Consider the following 23,243-nt stretch of genomic DNA (forward strand, 5'->3'; position numbering starts at 1 on the left):
GCAGGGATTGTGAAAACCCGGCGTTGATGCATTTCTATCAGTGGCACACATAGGTCTTTTCTGAGCTCATTAATTTGGAGTATTAAGTTCCTTACCTGACACCAGTACATTCTCAGTTTGATTCCTGTCTGGGACAACCTGTGCTATCATTGACTTCTATGGTATTTAAAATGTTGTCAGACTCTACACAGGTGGGTCTGGCTGTCAGTATAAGTGCCGTTGACAGATTAGTGTTCCCTCTGCACTGTCTGCCTTTACTGTATGTCTGGATGGTAATTTACAGTGAATGTCATTCCATAAATTGATGAGCTCCCAGGGGTCTCCCATAGGCCTTTTGATATTCACATGCTGTTTTACGATCCACCATTTATATCTGAATGTCACATAATATTCATATTCACTATCATGTTCGAGACATGTTATGTCATTCAGTTTCACGTTTGACATCAGTGTGAACCCATTGGGTTATAAATATATTGGATACCAGTAGGGCTGAACGATTTTTGAAAATAATCTAATTGCGATTTTTTTTTTTACACACACACACACACACACACACACACACACACACACACACACCAGTGTATTTTTTTTTTTACAGTGCACAGAGAGGAGCTGCCTCCAGCCACTCCCCCTCGTGAAGTTGCGTGCTGCCGTGTGCACTTGCTCAGAGAGGCTATCGTTACGTTAGCTAGTTGCTGGTGTTCTTGCCGTGGGATTAACTGTACTAATAAAACTGTTGAAACCCCGCGGCCACGCTGCTGTGAAAGCTCCCCGAACGTCATTTATCAGTCTGATTGTTACCCCTCTCAGTGGCAGCTCCTCCACTCATATCTTTATAACGGAGCTAACCGCTAACCGGAGCTAACCGCTAATCAGAGCTAATCGTTGCCAACCGAGCCTTGAGTTCTGCGTGCCTGTATCCATTAACTGCATGTATAGACTCAAGCCCGAATAAAACCCTTCATTTTATTAAAATGGCTGTAAAAGTTTTAAACTACAACTCAGTTGTTTGAATGACAGAAATCAGCTCAAGGTACGGCGTAACGTTAGCGTGCTAGTTGATGCTTTCTCTGCGGAGTGCAGACAGATTTGCTCTCGCGAGTCATGTGACCAAATCGCAGCTTTTGCGATTAGGAAATCGCATTTTAACATATCGCGATATTATCGCAAATGCAATTAATCGTTCACCCCTAGATACCAGTTCCAGTCGTGATATCACTGTTTTGATTCAACAGTACTTTGGCTCTGTGGAATGATGCAATTGTTGAATATGTCAATAACAATATTATTTTCGATAAATAAACAGATAATAAAGTGTATACAGTTCTGCTGCTTTTAGTCTACTTCTACAATTGCTTGTTGAATTAAAAAAACTGAAAGGAAATTATTTCCAACATTTTTTTTTTTTTTTTGGGGGGGGGGGGCATTTTTAGGCCTTTATTTTCACAGGACAGATGAAGACATGAAAGGGGAGAGAGAGGGGGAATGACATGCAGCAAAGGGTGCACTGTGTCGAGGAGTGAACCTTTACATATGTGTGCCCGCTCTACCAACTGAGCTAACCCGGCCACATTTCCAACATTCTTTTATTGAACAAATTGAACATTGAAGGAAACACAAAAGGCACGATAGTTACATGTTAAAGTGCAGTTTTCTGCTGATTTAACTAACTCAAAAAGTGTCTTTCGCAATCTGTTTATCGCGCAAGTTGATATCACAGTGACATATATTATGCAGCCCTGATCTGGTACCACAAGTGTATTTTCAATAATGGTAGAAGCAACTTAAAATGTCTAAAAAGCTGAACACAACAGAGCCTGTGCTGCCTTAGAACGTTTTACATACCTGCAAACTAATTGCTTTTCGGCGAAAATCGCCATTTTGAATGGGAAAATGTCATCCACATGAATCGTGTAGATCCGAAGAGTTTTTATTTGGGGGGGGGGTCCGAGACCCTGTGCTAATATGGCACCGGTGCCTTAATGACCGTTATCTACCGGATCGAATAGCAACGTGGATTTCGGTGCCTTATTTAGGTGTCACTTAAATGCCTGCGCTTCTCTCTGATGCTCCGAAAACGGACGTTAGAGGGAACTGAAACATCGCCGCACGGGGCGCTAGTTACGGTAACACAGCTAAACGGTGTAAAGTGTGTCTGTATTTCACTGGAGAGGACTGTAACACCAGACTGTAGCTGCCGTTGTCTGAAAAACAACACAGACTCAGCCTCGCCTCTCCAGCCTCATGCTGCATTCAAAGTAATTGTAAAATACCCTTTTCCCATCCAGTGTTTTTTTTTTTGTCGTTAACAGAAATTTACTGGTGAAATAAGTTATCGTTATAAGTTATTATTATTATTATTATTATTATTATTATTACATTTTTAATAAATCCTTTAATTTTAAATATATATATATATATATATATATATATATATATATATATATATATATATATATATATATATATATATATATATATATACAAACAATTCTTTCAGTTCAGGCACCGTTTTAAATGTATCGTTTTAGCACCGGGAAATAGTTGTTTTTGGGGGTGGGTAGAGATGTGTCACCTTTTTCAGCCCTTCTGAGTTTGCAGGTATGGTTTTAAAGTATATTGCATACATACTAGAATAAATGTTAATATTAACAGGAGTTTGGCTGTGTAGGTTTATTTCCGACCAGTAGCACTTGAATGTGTGACACGTCTTAATTGCAGCTGCCAAACTCGGAAGTAGGAGCTTACAAGGAACACTTGAAGGCGACGACATATCCTCAGGTTATGACTGCACCCAGCGTTTCCATCCTCAGGCTCTCTCTTTTATCTGTGTGTGTGTGTGTGTGTGTGTGTGTGTGTGTCACTGCAGTGGCTTTACCGCCAGAGAAGACAGACAGCTGCTGTGTGGAGGAGAAGATGCAGGAGAGGGACAGCCAATCTCCCGCAGGGCCACAGAAACAGCTCCAGTTTGAAGTAAGTGTCAACAACACCCAACACGACGTTTATTACCTCCCCTCTGGATGAAACTGGGGCAATAGCAGGATACACAAAAATACACACTGACTTACACACTGGATGATATTGATAGTTCAACGCTGCGCTGTTTCAGGAGTTGGAGTGTGCTGTGTCTGTGGAGGAGGATAACCGGCAGGAGTGGACCTTCACCCTCTACGACTTTGACAACAATGGCAAAGTAACCAGAGAGGTAATAATCCTGATTTAGCTGGCTGAATAAACCGTTGATGAATAAATGAATGAACGTGTAAATAAATATAAACTGTCAAAAACATTACCAGCAACGAATGAAAGTTGAAACGTAAAAGTAAAGTTAAAATAAAATCTGTCAACACAACACAGTAGCTGTGGTAGGAATTCCTTTAAAATGTATCATAGTGTTGTGTTTATCACGTAATATGAGGCCTTTACAACAACAAATTCTGTTAATTTTGTATTGCATTAACAGAAATGAAAGAAACATTTCTGAATACACAGATTGTAAGTGTCACAACAATGTTCTGGTTAGCAGCTCATAGCTACGAAACACCCTTCTTTTGGGTATGAGAATAAATCAATAACTTCCCTGGAAATCTTAAAGTGCCCATATTATGAAAAAATCACTTTTTCTGGGATTTGGGGTGTTCTGTTGTGTCTCTGGTGCTTCCACACACATACAAACTTTGAAAAAAATCCATCCATGCTGTTTATAGTGAGATACGGTTTCTGAATGTGTCCTGCCTTCAGTCTCTGGGTGAGCTGTTCAAAATCGGCACGGCTTGTGATGTCACAAGCCGAAACGAGCAGGCTAACCGCAACCATTAGCTCGTAGCGTTAGCATGCTACCTCGTTCTCAACAGCAAAGCACTGCTACAACACACACAAGTTCACCATAATCTACAAAAGAACTACTTACATGTGCACCCTCATTTAGAAGTCTCCCAGCTAATCCTGCCTTGTAACTGACCGAAGTTGTAGAAACAGCCTTTCTTTTACTGTCTATGGAGCTAGCTAGCTGACATGATCTACATCTGAGCTACTGCGCATGTGCAGTGCAATCAAAGATAGTACAGAAGAAGAAGAAAAGAGGTCTCACTCTGTAGCTAAAACAGAGACCAGGTGAAAAGAGGAGCTGCAGCAGTGAGAGAGAGCACTGCAGTACAACACGAATATGGTGTTTTTTGAAAATTAAACCATGTAAACCTATTCTGGTACAACCTTAAAATACAATTATGAACCTGAAAATGAGCATAATATGGCTGCTTTAAATGTTTCCCTACTGTGGTATGACCACACCCCCAAAAAGAATCTTACTCCTAAGAACCAAATCCAGCGACATCTGTGTGTTTCCGCTCCTGCGAGATACCTTGTGGCTTGCGTCTGCCTGGTACACATCTGAGAGAACATCCAGAAAGGCCCGTGTTTTTTGAGAACAACTTGAAACAGCGCAAAGAGACTGGAGCTGTCCTCTGTGCGGTTGGCTGTGCAGTTTTTTTGGCATTGCCTGTGGCTCCATGGCTCATGAGACGGCAGGCGGCGGCTTGGAGGGGGAAAGAAAAGCTTTCCTCTCCAACTCCAACTTTTTTTTTTTTTTTTTTTTTTATCCCTAAACACACATAAAAAGAGAAGAAAACCAAAAATGACACAGGAAGCTTTTATTTTATTTCATTTTTATTTTTTTCTTACAGTGTCTATGTCTTAACCCAGTATGTGGAACCCGCCCCTGAAGAATTCATAGTAGTCCTTTTTCTTATGAGTCAGAGTACTACAGTGAGTAAAAATCGTGCTGTTTGAGTCTTTGTGTGGTGTAGGCTTAATTCTCAGCAGTTCTGTCAAAGGAGCTCCTATGCTGAAGCTGTGTTACCTTCTAAAGTAAAACACTAATGAGTTTTGCCATACTGTATCCGTCAGTTAATTTCACATCCATACCGGGTGACATTTTTAAAGGACAATTAGCTTTTGGTTTGCTAGAAAAAGATCCAGCATAGTTGTTAACACCCAAGAGGGAGTCATTATCTTAGCATGGTGCATAAAAACACTCATCAGTGCAAAATATGGCTTCTAAACAGCCACAAGAGACGGAATTATTTAACGTGCAAATGAAGCAGTCCAAATATGGACAGTTATTTTGTTCTGAAGTAAAGCATCACTTTTTGTATGTGAATGTGCGCTTACGTGTGGTACACAGGTGTTATTTCCTATGCAGATGTAATTTCCGTAATTTAAGAGACATTGAGGAATTACACAGAGAGAGAGCGTAGCACTCTCACACAGCCGGAATAAGTCTCATATCAGGTCTGACATCTCAGTCAGCCTCTTCTGCTACCGCCAAGACGTTTCTTTTCATGAATTTATAACTCGTCTTTACACCCGGTCTGATCGCTTCAACTTGGAAAGCTGAACTAAAACATCAGTGAGTTTCTCTGTTCGCTGTTGTCTGAGTCACTTCTTTAAATTCCTAGCTAGCATGATGCGTATGATGCAGAGTTGTAATGCACAAAGCTGCAGAATTCAAACAGTATAGTGATAAGAATAGCCTCCTATGTTCCTTTTGTCTTGATTTTTTTTAATACTTGGTGATCAAAAGATTCTCATCTCTCTTAAATGGAAGCTGTGTATCATAAAGCCCAGATTAAACTCGCCTCCACCTCTTCTGTCCTGCAGGATATCACCAGCCTGCTCCACACCATCTATGAGGTCGTGGACGCCTCCGTCAACCATTCACCCAGCAGCAGCAAGACATTGCGGGTCAAGCTGTCGGTGGCTCCCGACTCCAGCCAGCGGTGGAGGACTTGTACGCAGGGTGCGGCAGGTAAAGATTGCATTAACACAGTGGGCGGGGGAGGGGGGGGAGAGAAGACGGCGTTTTGGGGTCCCCTTGTGTTGCCTGCTGTCAGCTCACCCAGAGATGTTTGTTGTCATGCAGAAAGGCGGCTGCTTCAGGCCTGTCAGAGCTTTGTTCCTTTGCAGCCTCGGCATCGCTCCATCTCTCCCACTCAATGGGGTTCATTTTTAATGATGGGGGGAGTGACAGAGCTAAGAGAGGGCCCCCTCCCTTAACGCCTTCAAATACTCTGAAAGAAACCTTAAGAGATGTGCTGAGTCCTTTTGATAACCACAGCCATTTTCCTTTTTTCTTCCCCCCCCCCCCTTCTCAGAGCTGCCGGTAAAATATAGCTACGTTCAACCTAACTTTTCTCACTGACGACTCGGTAAACAAGTAGTCAGGGAAAAATATCTCAAAAAGTATATATTCCTGTGTGTTTGCATCCTTTTGTTTCGGCTATAAATATCCGTCAAGAGATTCAAATAGAGCAAGCTTTGAAAATATCGCCGGTTGCCTTCATGCTAATTTGAAACTGCATCAGATCTCGCGTCCTTAATAAACAATTTCTGAAGTCTGCTTGTTTTTTTTCTTCATTTCATGCCTTATAAGAGACTGGGAGTTGAAAATAGAATAATTGAAGCATTGTTGTTTTGCCTTTTCTATAGATCTTCAAAGTAAAACCCCCAAACAAAGGTTGCTTTCTTCTGAGGCTTGTGTGACTCTTGTCACGTGTGTGTGTGTGTGTGTGGCTCTCTTTAATAATAGCCTCCTGTCTTTCACACATACACAGACATGTCCCACCCCAGAGAGAAAAATGACAAGTGCATAGAAGACCCCAAGAGTGCAGACAAGAAGACACGAGCACTCCTAAGGTAAACCTACCTCCCCTGTACACTTCTACGTCTCTATTGTGTATTGTGAAGAAGTATATGAAGTTTATTATCATATTTTTTGATTATGTCACTAATTATAACAGTCACTTCTTGAAAGACAAAACATTCTCACTCAAAGTGGCTAGGGGCAGTCTAGTTGTTTGAGGAAGGATTTGAGGAGCTGCAGTAGTCTACTCTTTAATTAGTTTTGCAAAAAGTTACCTCCACTGTACTAAGGAGAAGTTAACAGTAGAGGGGAGAGTCAGCCCTCTTACTGCACTGTTCAAATACTCACAATTGAGGTTTAAACCTGTGATTTTCCAGTCACAATCTCACTTCTATAACAATTACTGTGCTACTGCCTGATCATAAGGAACACTTGTTTTACTTTCTCCAAACACTCATACTGAACCTCTCTGGCCCAAACTGCTATCTAATGAGAGGTGCCGCTTGTGTCCACAGGCGCCACCACAGTGACCACCACACCCAGCCGGGCTGCCAGCGCCACTGTGTGGATGAGAACCTGGAACGCAGGAACCACTACTTGGACCTGGCAGGCATCGAAAACTACACATCCCGCTTCGGAGCCGGTGAGTGGACCAGGGCCAGGGGTTTAGAGGGGGAGGTGGGGAGGGAGAAACACAGACCGTGGCCCTTTGAAGCTGCATCCAGGGGCCCTCATTACTGTGGCACCTGCTTGGAGCCATTAGGTGGAACTACCAGCCAGTACAAACATCTGGGCTCAGGCAAGCACAATACATCAAGTGTTCAAGGCTAAAGCACATCAACAGAAGTGAAATATTAGGTTTAATAAGCAGCAGCCTTGATCTGATGGTCAGTGATGACATGTGATTATTTTAATGTTGGTCCTGTTAGGAAAGTGCTAACAGAGATCTGCTCTCTGTCACATTGAGTCAGGGTTATCCTCATGAAGAAAGAACCTAAAGTAAAGCTGCCAGAATCTTATCGTGGAGCTTTTTACTAGAACTTTATTAGTCAGCCCGTTGGCACAATAATTTGCACATAATGGGTTATTTTTCTTCCCCTTTTTTCCAGGGTTTTGAGTGCCCAATGTAATACATTTTGACAAGTCCTGTGGCTAAATTGTTGCTGTTTCTCTGCAACCTTGAAGTGTGTTGTTGATTCTGCTTTCACAGTTTAAATAAATACCTGCATCTGTCTCCCTCACAGCACCCACCACAGAGCCGACGAAGGCAGAGCCTCAGACCCGCTCATCCAACCAGACTCGTTCTCGCTCCCATGAACCAGAAAATGGCCACTCCTATTCCCACCACCGCCGCTTGCAGACTGTTGTGGACACTGTTGCTCCGGACAGCGTCCATCCCGCCCGTACGCGAGGCCAAGACTCAGGGAAACATGCCCTCCGTTCTCCTAAGACCCACAGCCGCATGCCTCCTGCGCAGATCAGTGGCAGGGTTATGAGAAGCCGAGGTGTCCCTCCTCCCCCGGCACTACCCAGCCAGACCCCCCCTCACCAGTCCACAGCTCCCTACCGCAAGCACAAGCAGCGGTCCAAGGAAAGCCAGGGCTACAGGGCCTTAAGCTCTCAGGCTCCTGGACCAGTGGTGGAGAAGGAGCAGGTGAGGGACCTGCCCAGTGTGCTGCTGTACGAGGGGGGGCTGGCCCAAGTGGTGCAGCGGCATGAGCATCACCACCACCATGAACACCATCACCACTACCACCACTTTTACCAGTCCTGAATTTTTTACCCTGCCTGGGCCAGCTCAGCACTCCTACAGCCCCACAAAACCCAACCAGGCCAGCAGACTCCGACTGCAAGCAGCTTCCTCCTCAACAGCCGGCCCACCCAGCGTTGTGCAGTACTGCAGTGCCTTTGTGGTGGACACAGGACATGGGTTGGAGAGGAGGATCATGGAAGGGGTGTCCCAGTGATGGGAGGTTATTAATCAGTGTTATAAAGAGGTTGGTCAGACATACAAATGCTCGGGTATGCAGCAGGACAGTGATTCAGGGCCAAAGTAGGGCCATGACTGAGGATCACGGCTGGGGCTAGAGAGGAGGCACAGAGGGACAATTTGATAAATTACCCTGAAGTTCCTGTCGCCCCCGACCCTGTAATCCTCTACCTGATAAACTCTACGGCTCCAAACCAGCACCACAACCCTTCCAGACCACTAAGCCAAAAGGTTATTAAAAAGGAGGGACGAGAGGAAGAAAGACTGTGATGTAAAGACGAAAATATATGAAGGAATAGAGGTGATAGGAGAGCAGGGCATAGTGTGTGTGCGTGTGCGTGTGCGTGTGCGTGTGTGTGTGTGTGTGTGCGTGTGTGTGAAAATGTGTGGGCGTAGCCAGAGTGTGTATGTGAGTGTCACGACACTGGTGTCTGTTTAAATCCACTTGAAGTGCGCTCATGTGTGCGTGAGTATTTAAAGCAGGCTGACAGGCAGGTTTTTGAAGATGAAAATGAAGTTTCTGATTCAAGCACGCAATACCCCGTAAGCAAAAATGGGAAGAAAAAATGTTGAAATGTTATACAGTAAAAAAGAACAGAGATCCCAAATCCGCTGCTACCTCTAATTTTATCCTAATTGTTGTTGTAATGGTGTCTTTGACTAAGCGTTCAGAGGTTCTTTTCAAATTACTTCGAAACTTTTTTCAAAGAAGAGAAATCGTGTCATAATCTGCAGAACTGTGTCAAAAAGCTCCTTACTTTTATGAACTATCATTGACTGTACATAAGGTATATATTGTTATCAATTTTATAAGCTTTGTTGATAATGTGATATCTTTGTATTCACTATCTGAAGCTTTTATGTTTGTTTTTTCTTCACTAACGGCATTTTATAATACCACTCAGAGCCTCATTTTGACTAGAAAATGAACAACTGTATTACTTACTCAGGCTCAAACTCTCTGTCCTCCGTCTGTTTCAACTTTCTCACAATGTGATTAGATACATAAGTGCAACTCAACTCTCAACACTGCTGTTCAGTTGCTCGAACTCTCAACACATACAAGTCTTTTATAGAACACATGATTTTTATTTAATTTTATTCAAAGCTATAGTGTGTAACTTTTTGATATTATTGAACGTCCGTTACATTCAAGCCATTGACAAAGGCATTGCTACAAAGCTAATTAAGACTATCAGCTCCACACAACTCTCTCTGTATTTCTTAGTATGGCTATGTTCAGAAGATTGTGTGGTCCGGTGACTTTCCCGCACAGAAGCTCGAGTGAAGATAATGAATTAGTCCGTCATGTTTTTTTTAATCCTCCGTGTCGTCTTTGGCTGCTAGCAACTGTGTGGAGGAGGGGTGGGGCCGGTGCGCGGTCACGGAAGGCTTGTATCATGTGGACGCGCCAACAGTGTTGTTGTAATTACTTAATATTCCTCATGGGGGCGACAGAAACTACGCACTATAGCTTTAACCTTTCCCAGTCAGCTCTCTTTTTTTATTTAAAGTGCTTATATTATGCTTTTTGGCTTTTGCTCCTTTCCTTTATTGTGTTATATATCTTTATGTGCATGTTATCGGTTTACAAAGTGAAAAAGCCCAAAGTCCACCCCAAAGGGACTTACTTCCGTGACGAACGTGCGGCACTTTGTAACACGTTATAATGCTCGCCTAGCTGCTAGCGTGGCACTCCCTCATACTCTGCTTCTGACTGGGTAGTCTTTACCTAGCTACTGCACATGTGCGACTCCCAGCAAAGATGGAACAGAAGTGTGATGCCTCACTCTGTAGCTGAAACAGAGAGCTCAACACACGGTGAAAAGAGGAGCTGCAGCAATGTGCAGTACAACAATTAAACAAAAATTAAACCACATAAACCTATCCTGGTACAACCTCTAAATACAATTATGGACCTGAAAATGAGCATAATATGAGCACTTTAAATGTCCAAAATATCAGCAGTTAAATCACACCACCTCAGTTCCATGATCCACTTAAAAACAAAGAGAGAGAAACTAGAGATGGTGTAATCTTGACACCAGTGCAATAGAACTCTCCAGTTCTGGCTCAGACCTTTTGGCATAATTTGCATAAATTGAAACCGAGGTACATGCAGCCAGTTAGAGATTGGTGTATTCATTCATCAATATGAAGTTTGGCCTTTAAAGGAGAGGGGTTTTTTGTTATTTATGCAGGGAAATATTTTGCTGAGCATGCATGTCATTTTTCAACCCCGCCCTGCTTCAGATCCAAGCAGTTACACATATTTACACCTGGGAGTTGTCCAGCGCCATGGTTTTCTTTTCGGACTTTGTTTTCACTACTTTCAGGATAGCACTTTTCCTTAACTCGTAGTAGCTCTGTCGTCCAGCCCTTGGCCTGGCCCGCGGGGTCACGCGTCTGCTCCCGCTGTTTCCATGGCATCTTCCTGTCCCCCAGCTGTCAGCAGGTCTTTCACCGTGCCGCCATGTGGCCTCAGAGCTCAGCCAACAAGGCTCTGTTTGTGGTGTGGCGGGGCGAGAGCTCTTTCAGCTGTCTCATTCTTCTGGTGCTGGATAACACTGGGCCCGGCCCACAGTCTCCACTAGACCCATAACTCAACGCTGCTGCTCTCCTGCCAGCACCAGGCATTGCCTGTTCATCCTATCCCATGATGCTCTGTGGGCGCTGCCATAAACATTCAGATGTTTAGGCCACCAACGTGCGAGGCAGTGAACTGAGAGCCGCAAATGTAAGGGTGTTAATCACCTTGTTGGTTCTCCAGGATGGTAGTTAATTAATTTCTCATGGGGTATTCTGCGTGAGCACACATGTTCTTTTCAGCACTTTCAGAAATGACCTGCCCTTATGCATCCATAGTCTTTGGGGCTTAAATCCTGTGCTCAAGGGGAACCTAATCCATACAGAGAAAATGAGATAGTGATGGTCCACTAGTGTTCAATCTATATCCACTATGTGTGATTGTGTTAGTTTGCCTTAAGCGTGTGCATGTGTTTGTGATGAGCAAGAATGCAGTGCATGCCAGTCTTGCCCTCAGCCATGCAGTGTCCTATCACAGCTGCAGGCCGTCCTTTAGCACAGGCACCGGTCAGACGGGTCATCCCACGGGACCCTCTGGTGGAAACGGCGTCATTCCGCGCCCCTCCGAGGGGAATCACAGCTGCGCTCCATACCTCAGCTTCCTCACCTCACACTGCTGCTCCTGGACAAGAAGTCCTTGCTACTGGAGCCCTCACGCAACTGTAACTCCTTTGTCAATGGTTTCCTCTCACCCGAAACAGTGTTGATACCAGCGTGACTCTCCAAATATAAGTAGTGTGGAATTGGTAGCCTGGTTTTGTGAACGGACAGCATGCAGTGCCGGGTGGTCCGATTGGACACGGTGAGCCAGGGCTTCTGAAGGAATTTGGGTGAAAGGCTCAGTCAGACCCACAGCCAGGTTGCAATTTTGAAACTTTTACCCTGAGGGAGTTTTACTGAACAGACAACTTGATTTTTTTTTAATGCCCTGCTTCACATTCATACAATTACCTGAACTCACATCAGAAAGCTGCCCACTAGAAACACACTTTCATACTGCTGACTTCAACCCGGCAGCATCACTGAAGCAACTGGGGGGGTCATATACCTTGCTCAAGAGCACCTCTACAGTATTTGTTGAGAGTTGGGAAAGCAGTTTTTGTCACAGACTTTACAAAATGTTCTGGGGAAAAAAAAAAAATTCCTTTTGAAACCTGTTTAACCTTCAGGCTGCCAATTAAAATCTGTATTCTGTCTTTCATCATACCCTGGCAATATATATCGATATTGGGATCGGGATCAGAATAATAAAAAATATTAAGGTTTTCAGTCATCAGCTATCCATGTAAATCTACCAGAATGTTTTTTTTTTTTTTCTCATTATATATATATATTTTTTTTATTTCAAATGATCAATGCCTCTCACAATTGTTTTTTTCATCATCCACCATCTTCAGTCCTGTTGTATAGAATCTTCAGTATTCAGAGCCACTCCTCCATTGTTAATACAATTGTACAATGTATTGCACCCCTAATTTGCTTTGTAAGATCAATGTATACACATTTTGAAAAACCTGATGTACATAGTGGACTGCAGAAAGGATAAACCAGCATCATGTAGAAAGAATATAAGGCATATTTATAATAAAAAACTGTTAAGCTATCTCACTTGCCTACTGTTAGCTAGTACTCCAATATCTGCCATGCCAATCCCACATAGCAGGGAGGAGTAGTTACCGGTCTATAACACAAGCTGTTTCTCTCTCTCCACACGCAGACACACTTTCACTCGGTGTTTGTTGTACAAGAAAGTTGTTAAGCACTAGCTGTTTCTCCCTTTTTTCCCTTTCCCTCATGTTTTTTTCTTTGTTTAGTTTATATAGATTGTATTTGATTAATTGCTTTATTTATTTGATAGCAGATCTGTGCCGAGGGAAAATACCCTTTTATTATTAAAGTATGAACCTGTTCCTTATAAACGCACTGACTTCTGGGGTTTTATTTCCTTCTTACTGCCCATATTAATAACAGATATTACCATGTCATCTATTGGTGCTACAACACAACCTTTGCATTGCATTATAAAAAAAAAAAAAAAACATGAAAAAAATGATCTACTGCCATGTAGATCTTTTATTGTGGGAAACTTATTTGCTTTCTTGCTGAGAGTTAGATGAGAAGACCAATCAGCCTTCTTAGAGTCATTTCCTTCATCATCTGCTCTGCAATGTTTGGGGTGTGTCTCAGCCTTTTCAGGCGGTATGTACAAACTTCATTGGCTCATGGAGTCTGTCAGTATCGTTTTTTGAAAAACGGCTACAATATGTTCACAATATTTGCTTTATCAATTTAGGTTGACGCATTCACGAGATATCGTCTATTTGTAAATTGTAACAAAAGCTATGTATGGGACATCCCATCCCTCCATATCTATATTTATCTTGTGCAGGGTTTACAAACCATATTCACCTCTATAGTGAACCTTCATTTGGCCTAACCCACAGTCACACTCCACACAGAAAGGCCCCAAAGTGTTTTTGTGAGAAGTAAGTGTTAACCTGTGAGCAACTGGCCAGATGTGGCCTTCAGGATCAAAACGGAAACGGCCTATACTATTTAGGACAACATGTTTACTGTTGCCTTCCTATACTTTGATAGAACCACACCACATTCCAATTGTATTTGTCAAAATAATTGATCTCTAATGCTTTTTTTTGTGATGTATCTTTTCCTTTTAGCTCCTTTTTTAATATTAATTACCAAGAAGTCAGCTGGATTGGTGTGAAGGGTATCGGGAAATGTGTGTGTGTGTGTGTGTGTGTGTGTGTGTGTGTAGTGAAGTAAAGCTCCCCTCCACTGTATCTTAACCGTGGTGTCACAGAGGGTTCCCAAATCTGGCTGACCACAGCTGCTCACCACGCCACACTCTCTACATGCACACACACTTTCATCTGCAGCTTAGCAGCTTATCTCTGGTCGGGGCAACCACAGCGAGTCTGCCTCTTGGCAATGTGATATGCCTTCCTCTCACAAACGCGGCTATTTGTGTAAGCAAGGCGGTGTAGCCCGCAGAACTTGCACCATCATTACAAATGGTTTCGATCCTAACACAGCTTAGCAGGTTATTATTACTGCAGCTTTACACTTTTCAGCTATTAAAAGCATTCATGTCAGAAGTGTGAAGTAAGTCGCTACAATTATAATAGCAAATTTAACTCAATGGTTATACTACTCCACATGGCCCACCATTTATAGGCATTGGATGCACTTTTAAAGTCACCCCATATGATGAGACAGGCTTACTTGTGCTTATCCTGGAGATTTCAAAGAAAAAAGAGCAAGTATATCCTGGTGTGAGTTGTACTATTGCATACTAATTATAAACAATAAAGACATGGCTCTGAAGCATTAAGTTTATTAAACAGCACTGGAGCAAAATCGTCAGAAAAATAAGCCTAGTCACGACATTTAGCTTTACTAAGTTCTCTATCTGCTGCTACAGGATTGAGCTTTTTTTTTTTAAAGTGCTTATATTATGCCTTTTGGCTTTTTCCCTTTCCTTTATTGTGTTATATGTGTTATATATCTTTATGTGCATGTTATAAGTTTACAAAGTGAAAAAGCCCAAAGTCCACCCAAAGGAACTTACCATCTCCAACAGAAAACACTGTTCACAAACTGCTCCAAACAGCTTTTTTGTAGTCCAGCCTTTACTTCTGTGACGAACTCTCGGCACTTTGTAACACACGTTATAATGCTCACCTAGCTGCTAGTGTGGCACTCCCTCATACTCTGCAACTGACAAGCTAGCAGTGCTGACCTAGTTACTGCGCATGTGCGACTCCCAACAAAAACTGAACAGAAGTGAGATGTCTCACTCTGTAGCTAAAACAGAGGGCTCAACACACAGGGTGAAAAGAGGAGCTGCAGCAATGTGCAGTTCAACTAAAATATGGTGTTTTCTGGAAATTAAACAACATAAACCTATTCTGGTACAACCTTTAATACAATTATGAACCTGAAAATGAGCATAATATGAACACTTTAAGAAAACATTTAGCACAATTGGATATTTGTCAATCATAATAAAGTTGTTGATGTCAAGAATATTATAGATCATTTTAAAATGTATTTATATAGAATTCTGTTTATCCTGGTGCATCATGTTTGCACAATTGCAACAACATGAAGATACAGATACAGTATAAATGGGTCAGGATGAAAACATCGTACAGCCGTGTTTAGCTTCGTTGCTTGTTCACCAAAAGTTTTTTGTTAGCGTTGTTGAAAGTAGAAAGACAGAAAAAATATTCAAGTGATTTAAAGTGAGCATCACTCAAAAATAAATACAGTTTCATAAGAACTTGGCAAATATAGCAAATTCCATTTTTGCTCTGCATGAAACTGCTTTGCAATATTTGCGATAACTAATTCAAGCCATGACAGCTGAGTTTAACATTCACACAGAAGAAAACACAAGTTGGAGCAATAGTCCTTACCTGATGTTGGCCAAACCTATTAAGATGAAGACACTTTTTGAGATACAAATTCTCAAACCACAAGCCCAGCAAACTAGCCTGGGAAAACCCTGACGAACTTCTGGCAAATTTGAGATTTGCTCTCCAGGTCAGTCTGGCCAAGAGCCCATTCAATCGATAGCGCAGCGACGGCAAGCAGCGACGGCAAGCAGCTTTTTGTTTACATTCAACATAACGGCCACTGAAGCGTAACAACCCGTTGATGCCGCTGTCGCTGCTACGTCACCATTGGTCTGATTGGTTGAAGGACTATCCAATTGCGTCCAGAGGCATTTGAGCGGCGTCCGTTGGTGACGCCCCTTTGGAAATGGGTTGTGAATGAAACTTGCCCAGACCCACTCTCAGTTACAACTGAGAAGGGTCTGGTGGTCTAAACTATGTAAGAGTTAATGTTTTCTTTCTGAATCGCAGGATTCTGGGTGCAAATTGAAGTGGTGACACGTTGTTTTGTTGTTGCGTGAAATGCAGATTGTGCGCTATAAAACAGTATTCTTTTTGACTTTTTCTCTGCAGTGATCTTTGAAAAATGCTCAAAAACTTCTTGCCTTGCATCTTTTTTGCAAGTATCACATGCTGTATAGCCAAAGGGGGCATTTCCTACTGTATCCTCCTGCATCCTCTCCTCTCTGTAGAGACATGAGATTTTTTTACATTTTCTCGCTTTTTTTACTTTGATCTGCACTCCTTTCAACTCTTCACATATGTTGGTAATATCCTTGGTGTTCATGGAGATTTTCTTCTCCAGTGCACAGTAACAGTTAGATAATGCATTCACGCATTTTGAAATGACAGTACTGGAGACAGTGTACTTCCTCTCATATATAAGTCTGTCTCTGCTGTTCAATCTATTTGGTTTCGGGACTTTGGGACTTCATAAGTGTGTCAGGTAAAAGACTAACGGGTGTAGAACAGGTTTTACAAGTTCAAGCTTAAGTTTGCGTTTGAGTATTGATGACAGATGATCTACAGTTGCTTACTACATTACATTTCAGATGCTACTTCATTACTGTGTTATTAATGCTTCAGTAGTGTACATCCATGATTTTCTTTACAACATATCAGTCCTTTCTTTTCAGACCTTCGTCTCAACCGTCTTCAAGCAGGAGCTTGTATAAATAAAATAATGGTACTTACTCTAATACCTTTGCTTTTCATGTGGTACAAACACTGGTCACAACTGTATCAGTTCTGCTGAGAAAATGTTAATTACTGCTCATAAGAACTGCAGTTTTATTAAAAAAAAAAATGGAATCCTAACGTAGCATAACCTTAAAGCGTAACTCTCGCCAAAATGCAACCTAGGGTCTTTTTGTGAATGTACCCGAGTCAAACTTTTGTTTAAAAGCATATTTAGGACGGAATCGCCACTTTTAAGATGTACCGTATTTTCATTTTTCGGTCAAATGGCCTTTTGAATGGGAGTGCTAGGGGCACTTTTATGCTAGCCTCAAAATAGCTATTTTTAAAACACTAAGAAGGCTCGACACAACATGAAACTTTGCTCGAAGTATCACCAGGGTCTCTACATCTTAACGAAAGCATTGACAACATTGTTTGTGTACACAGAGTTTACTAAAAAGAGAGGTTTTGAGCAACTCACTGTAGCTGTTGTTCTTCCGGTCGCCGTCTATCGAGCCAGTCAAAAATAGTCGAGGGAGGAGAGTAAAGATGGAAAGCTCCAAAAGCTTAGTTCCATATAAATGCACGGATAATTCGTTGTTTTGTCGTTAGTGAAAAACAATATTGACCTTGTAGTTGAAAAAGGAGCCTCATATAACAATGACATTTCCTCCTATGGAGTCCGTTCATTCGTATTCGGAGATCGTCTATTTTGGACTGGGAAAATGGCGGATAGCGTAAACAACAACTGCTAACGTGAGTTGCTCAAAACCTTTCTTTTTAGTAAACTCTGGGTACACAAACAATGTTCTCAATGCTTTCGTTAAGGTGTAGAGCCCCTGGCGATACTTCGAGCAAAGTCTCATGTTGTGTCGAGCCTTCTTAGTGTTTTAAAAATAGCTATTTTGAGGCTAGCATAAAAGTGCGCCTAGCACTCCCGTTCAAAAGGCCATTTGACCGAAAAACGAAAATACGGTAAATGTTAAAAGTGGCGATTCCGTCCTAAATATGCTTTTAAACGAAAGTTTGACTCGGGTACATTCACAAAAAGACCCTAGGCTGCATTTTGGCAAGAGTTACGCTTTAACAATAAAAGAAGAGTGGATCATTCCCTCAGTGGTGGAGATAACACCAAGTTGTATTTAAACCTGCCAAATGCAAATGAGATTTCTGTAGCTAGGACGAAATAACATATATATTATATGTATACACACACTCACACAGGACTTTATGTTTGCTTTGAAATCATATTACATAAAATGCACACATGTCTGGGATAGTGGTCTTCCCAGTCAAACACCCACTGTGTTTATCCTCTACTAGTACTGCTATCCACTGGTGGCATGTGTGTCTATCCAGCGGTGAGAGTGTACCGAAACAGCCGTGACAGTTGAGACAGTGAGCTGAAACGCGGAGGGCAGCTTAGATTCAGTTGATTATTCTTTATTCATCATTACGAGTGACACCTTTCACATTGTCATTTAAACATTGTTATTATAAAAGTATAGATTATAGCTGCTTTAAGTAAGGTATCTACAGTAAGCGCTGCTTCCACCACTGCTGCTAAAATGCAGTCTCACTGGATTATTGAAGTTTGTGGGTTTGCTTGGGTGAAGTTTAAATCGTTCTCCAGGGGAATTTACAGTAAAAACACCAAAATACATGGGTATATACATTAATGTTACCATCTGATAAATAGCAGTTATTACATACGTACTTGGAATGCCAGGCAAAAAAAAAGAACTCTTAAGAAGAATAACTACCAATGAATTACAACAGATAGCCCATGAGAGGTATGCCAACCTGATTTATTACATTTTGATTTATTACAAAAGTTGTACAGTGTGAAGGTTCACTCACTCTGTCTGTTATCTTCTATACATGTATCTATAAAACTGAAATAATAAAAGGAGGACAAAGGATCTATATGTGTTGATGGATTCCTCTGAGCAATTTTCAGCAAAGCGAACAAAGTTCAGTATGTTGTACATGGGAAGTCCCTGTCTGAGCAAAAGGTACATGATCATTTATAGATGAGCACTACCCACAGCAATTACAGTGAACCATTACTGTTAGAATCATCCTCCGGAGAGCTGTACGCCTTACACTGAAGAAGATAAAGAGCAGCAGAGAGGGGAGTAAAGACAGCACAGAGGTATTTAAAACTACAATCCAAACCTTTCCATTCACATACTCTAATAAATCTACCAGTGCATAAAAAGGATATATAATGTGTATTATGGTAAGTATAAACTGTGTAGTGTAACTGAAGGTAACGGGTGAACTCAAGTTCAACACAACACAGCAGGATTTTGCTGAACGCATGGCTTCCTTTTCATAAATCAAAAACTAAATGACAAGTTTAATCTTTTTCTTTTTGATTTAGTTAAATGTGATTTTATTCAGAGAATAATAGCCACATCTCTGGCTTTTCCATATTTAGAGCTATGACCCATTTGGTGACTGTCACAGAAATATTTCCACAATATTTGGAACTAGAATGGGATGAACCTTTCCTGTGCATATGTACCATGTAGGATTTGTGTTGCTGGGAGACATGGGTTACAGGGAATGGTCTTTTTTGTTTAGAAATATCTATCTCTGTGTTGCCACTTGCAAATAAAAGCAATGATATTGATTTACGTATAGGGAAATGAGAGGCTGCCGTAATATGTTCTGTGTGCTTTGTTTTCAGCAGATAGGCAGAGAGCTTTGAAGTGTGGATTGGCACAGCAGGGTGCAAGCTTCTGTAAAGGCAAAATGCTAAACGCTAAGGATGAGAAGGACATGAGGTAGTCTATTACCAATACAGGAGCAAAGAGAGAAAAAAGGCAAATCCAATGATAATGTACATCTGTTCCAGTGAATCTATGAGCTTTGAACATTTTTTCATGTGGGATAAGTAGATCCTTTTTCTTACAGTATCTCAGGACTTCAAAGCAGATTTGCTTTGGATAATGCAAATGATCGGAATATGCCGGTTCCTGCCTACTCAAGAGCATGAAAAGAAAGAGGGGAAAGAAAGAATTAAAGCTAATTGGCACGGCAGTCTTTTATGTGTGGAAAGAAGGGCAAAAATAAAACACTTCAATTATTGTCAAGTTCATTGAATTAGGAAGCAAGCTGACAAAGTGCTACAGTTCAGTGTACCCGACCCTGTAGCCGTTTGCATTAAATATCACTTTTTACTGTCGACATTTCCCTTGTTATATCTGATGAAACTATAATTAGCAAGATTAAATCCAACTAGGCTGCTTTGTTCAGCTCTGATGCTGTGCTGGCCAGGGCTTAGGGGAAGAAGTTATTCATCTGTTGGTCCAATATTTTGTTGTTCGTGCACAGTGCTTATACCATCTATATCCACAACTATCCACTTCCGGGTTTTCTAGAGTGCCATCGGAAATTCCGCCGGATGTCTGTTATTATGAGGACTATCTGGTTAACAGCTCCTCAGATCTCTGCAGTGTAAATCCAGACATCCTAGACTATTTGTCCAATCGGAGTTTTCTGTTGCACGACTAAAACAACTTTTGAATGTACACGTTCCACCAAAAAAAAGTTCCTTCCCGATGCTATTTTGCAGTGGCTCTGTCCGGCGCTTAGCACCGCCCAAGATGATTGTGATTGGTTTAAAGAAATGCCATTAAACCAGAGCACGTTTTTCTCCCATCCCGGAATGCTGTGTGGAGTAGCCAGACCCTCCTTCGCAGGGCTGTGGAGGAAGGTCTGGCAAAGTGAGACTACCTAAGAGTTAATACGATGCCCTCAAAAAATGTGTTACTCATGTTTGAGTAAAGTTAGCTGAAAACTACAGTGCCCAGTTTTTTTTAGTGAATTACTAAGCCTTTAAAAAAAGAAAACCTTTCACTGCTTTAAAGCAAAGATGTTGTGTTACCATGCAGTACTGGATGCTACAGAATATAATCCCCTACTCTTGGATATAAGTAATTATGATGTTCTTTATAATGTGATATAAATGTGGATATTATTATATTAAGAAGCAGCTAAATTCGTCATAGAAAGACACGAATATCCATTGATTCATGACATGACATGTCCACTTACTACAACTGCAACTACTTAAATAGCAGCAATGGTAATTTGCCATAATCCATAAATGCATGCATTTATATGAAAGCCTGAAGGGACATGTCGACCCATTGTCTTATAAATAGGTATTGTCAACAGTGATGGATGTTTGCCATTGTCTAACCATTTTACATCCACTTTAAACCTGAAACTTAAGTGAAAGTCCCCTTCTACTTTATAAGATATGACACGCACCATAGGAAGTGTAATGTTGGAAACACAAACCCCACAATGTAAAACTTAGTAGACTCTCTTTTCACCGATTGTTCATTCACTTCATTTTCAAAGAGCAAAGTTCAACTTTTCCAAATTACAAATCAGCTGCCTGGACTTCTAGAGACTGACTCCAGACTTCTAGAGATAGCAAATGAATAAAACAAGGCTCCAGAAAGTTGCATTGGTTTTTAGGAGATCATTGGAGCTCTTTCTTTTTGCAACATCAAAGGCAGCCGCAGCTCTTTGATGTGGCAGCATGCTGTTTAAGGTACAGAGTGAATGGAGAGATGTCAAGCTGCAAGGTGCCTCCGTAGTTTACGTTGAGTGCTGCAGAGAGCTGCAGATGAAAGGAGCAAACAGAGTTTGATAATGAATGTCCAACAAGTAGGACCCATCTCAGACAGCGCACACTCAGCGGGGTGCCTGCCCTAACCTTGAGCGCAGCACCCCAAACCTCGGGGCAGACGCTGGAAACCAGACTCCTTCAACTTAGCCGCCTCTGAAAAAAAGGGGCCTCTCAGATGTGCGCTTTAATCTTCCCGTCAATTAAATCCTGATTGACACACACACATGGTCATGCACATGTTCATGTTGCTGTCCACTTCCTATGTTGAAAACCTCTCTTTCTGGCTTGGAGAGGCCTTTTCTAATTATACACTAATCCATCAAATGTATGAGACAATTTGAGACTCGAACGTCTGCGTTGCTATAGAATTGCAGTACAGAGTGATCCTCTTATGGTTCATTTCTCCATGAATGAAAAGAGGTAATCGTCACCCCCCTTTACTTACAAGGATAAAATAAAGTTTTTGTTTTGTGTTGGCTGATTGATTGCATCTTTGACTGTGTTATTTTGTGTTCCATATTGATGTTATTATGATTGTGCATTCTTTTCAAGTTCACAATATAAAAAAAAACATTATTTCTTAGGATAATTGGTTATGTATAACAACTTGCATGTAGATTTACTGCAGAAATCATAGAGAGACATTCTGATTTGGTGGTTCTGTGTCTCTGGCAAACCGATCAGTTCACATACTGTACATCAGTGCACCTGGCCTAACACTGAGCTCACCACATGTGCTTTTGATATATGCACAGAAAGAATGCACAGCGATGAAATGACTGGAGCCAAAGTTTTCCATCTCTGCTATGTGAGAGGGTTGGATCCAGCACTAAAGTGCACTGTTATTCATTGACATACAGTTTAAAACTGACTTGGGTGGACAAGGTTATTTAGTGCTGGGCAGCAGTTTCAGTGAAGTACACAGGGCTGAACTCACTTCATACGGAGTGCGATTTAACTTTCATGACCAGTGAACTACAAGTTTAAGTCAACCTATCTAAAAAAGGCCAGAAGTTGCGATTTGTCTTGACAACTAACCAAATACAACCCGGAGGTTTGATGCCTAATAATCAAGGCTGGGCACAGAATGATCAGGCACTGCAACCTCTGACCCTTTGCTATTATAATGCTAAAACCTTTTTTTGCTCTTAAAACAACGCTACCTGGATATGTGACATATAGTAGTCTGTCATTTTCTTAATTCCTACATAGCTGACTCTTTAGAGATATGAGATCAACAGAAAGATGACAGACTATGCAAACATACTTACTGTAAGCAGAAGAAAATAATTCAGACTTTATCCAATACTTCCTTGATAGTGATCCAAAGTTAATGAGTTACAGCCTTTGGCTACATATGTAAAAATAGCTTGTGTTTCTTGGCTAGTCTAGTCTTAACAGGTCCAAAGATGTCTTTATTAATAATGATGAAAGTTATGTAGTCCCAAATGGATGAAGTTGGAGCCACATATTTCCCTTGCATTGACACAAGGTGATAAGAATTCTGTTGCAACAGAGGATAGAAATACTCAGAGATGCCTTATGGGACCATATCTGTATTTTCTTTATTGACATTTTCTTACCTTCTTTCTTATCCATTCAAACTTGCTTGGACCCCCTACTGTGGTTTGGATGGCAGAACTCCACATTAGAGCTTTATGTAGGATGCCTGACAGAGAGCACTCTGCAGTACACTCCCCTTGGTGCCTGTTTCTTAGAATAGAGGAAGAAGAGTATTCACTAAGAGAAACTCACTTTAGAAAGTTTTATTCCAGT

General features: G+C 41.5%; 1 protein-coding gene across 1 annotated transcript in view; it reads left to right on the top strand.

Annotated features, from left to right (window-relative positions):
- nkd1 (NKD inhibitor of WNT signaling pathway 1) overlaps positions 1–9,211 on the top strand; it is a 40,081-nt gene extending 30,870 nt beyond the window's left edge. Inside the window, exons 5-10 of the mRNA XM_031281565.2 lie at positions 2,873–2,976; positions 3,113–3,208; positions 5,662–5,809; positions 6,615–6,696; positions 7,159–7,286; positions 7,888–9,211. Coding sequence (XP_031137425.1) covers positions 2,873–2,976; positions 3,113–3,208; positions 5,662–5,809; positions 6,615–6,696; positions 7,159–7,286; positions 7,888–8,417 — 1,088 coding nt within the window. The 3' untranslated portion in view covers positions 8,418–9,211. The remainder of the gene's footprint in view (positions 1–2,872; positions 2,977–3,112; positions 3,209–5,661; positions 5,810–6,614; positions 6,697–7,158; positions 7,287–7,887) is intronic.
- The last annotated feature ends 14,032 nt before the right edge of the window (positions 9,212–23,243 follow it).

The sequence above is a fragment of the Sander lucioperca genome, chromosome 3 (assembly GCF_008315115.2).
Source record: "Sander lucioperca isolate FBNREF2018 chromosome 3, SLUC_FBN_1.2, whole genome shotgun sequence".
NCBI classification, from domain to species: Eukaryota; Metazoa; Chordata; class Actinopteri; order Perciformes; family Percidae; genus Sander; species Sander lucioperca.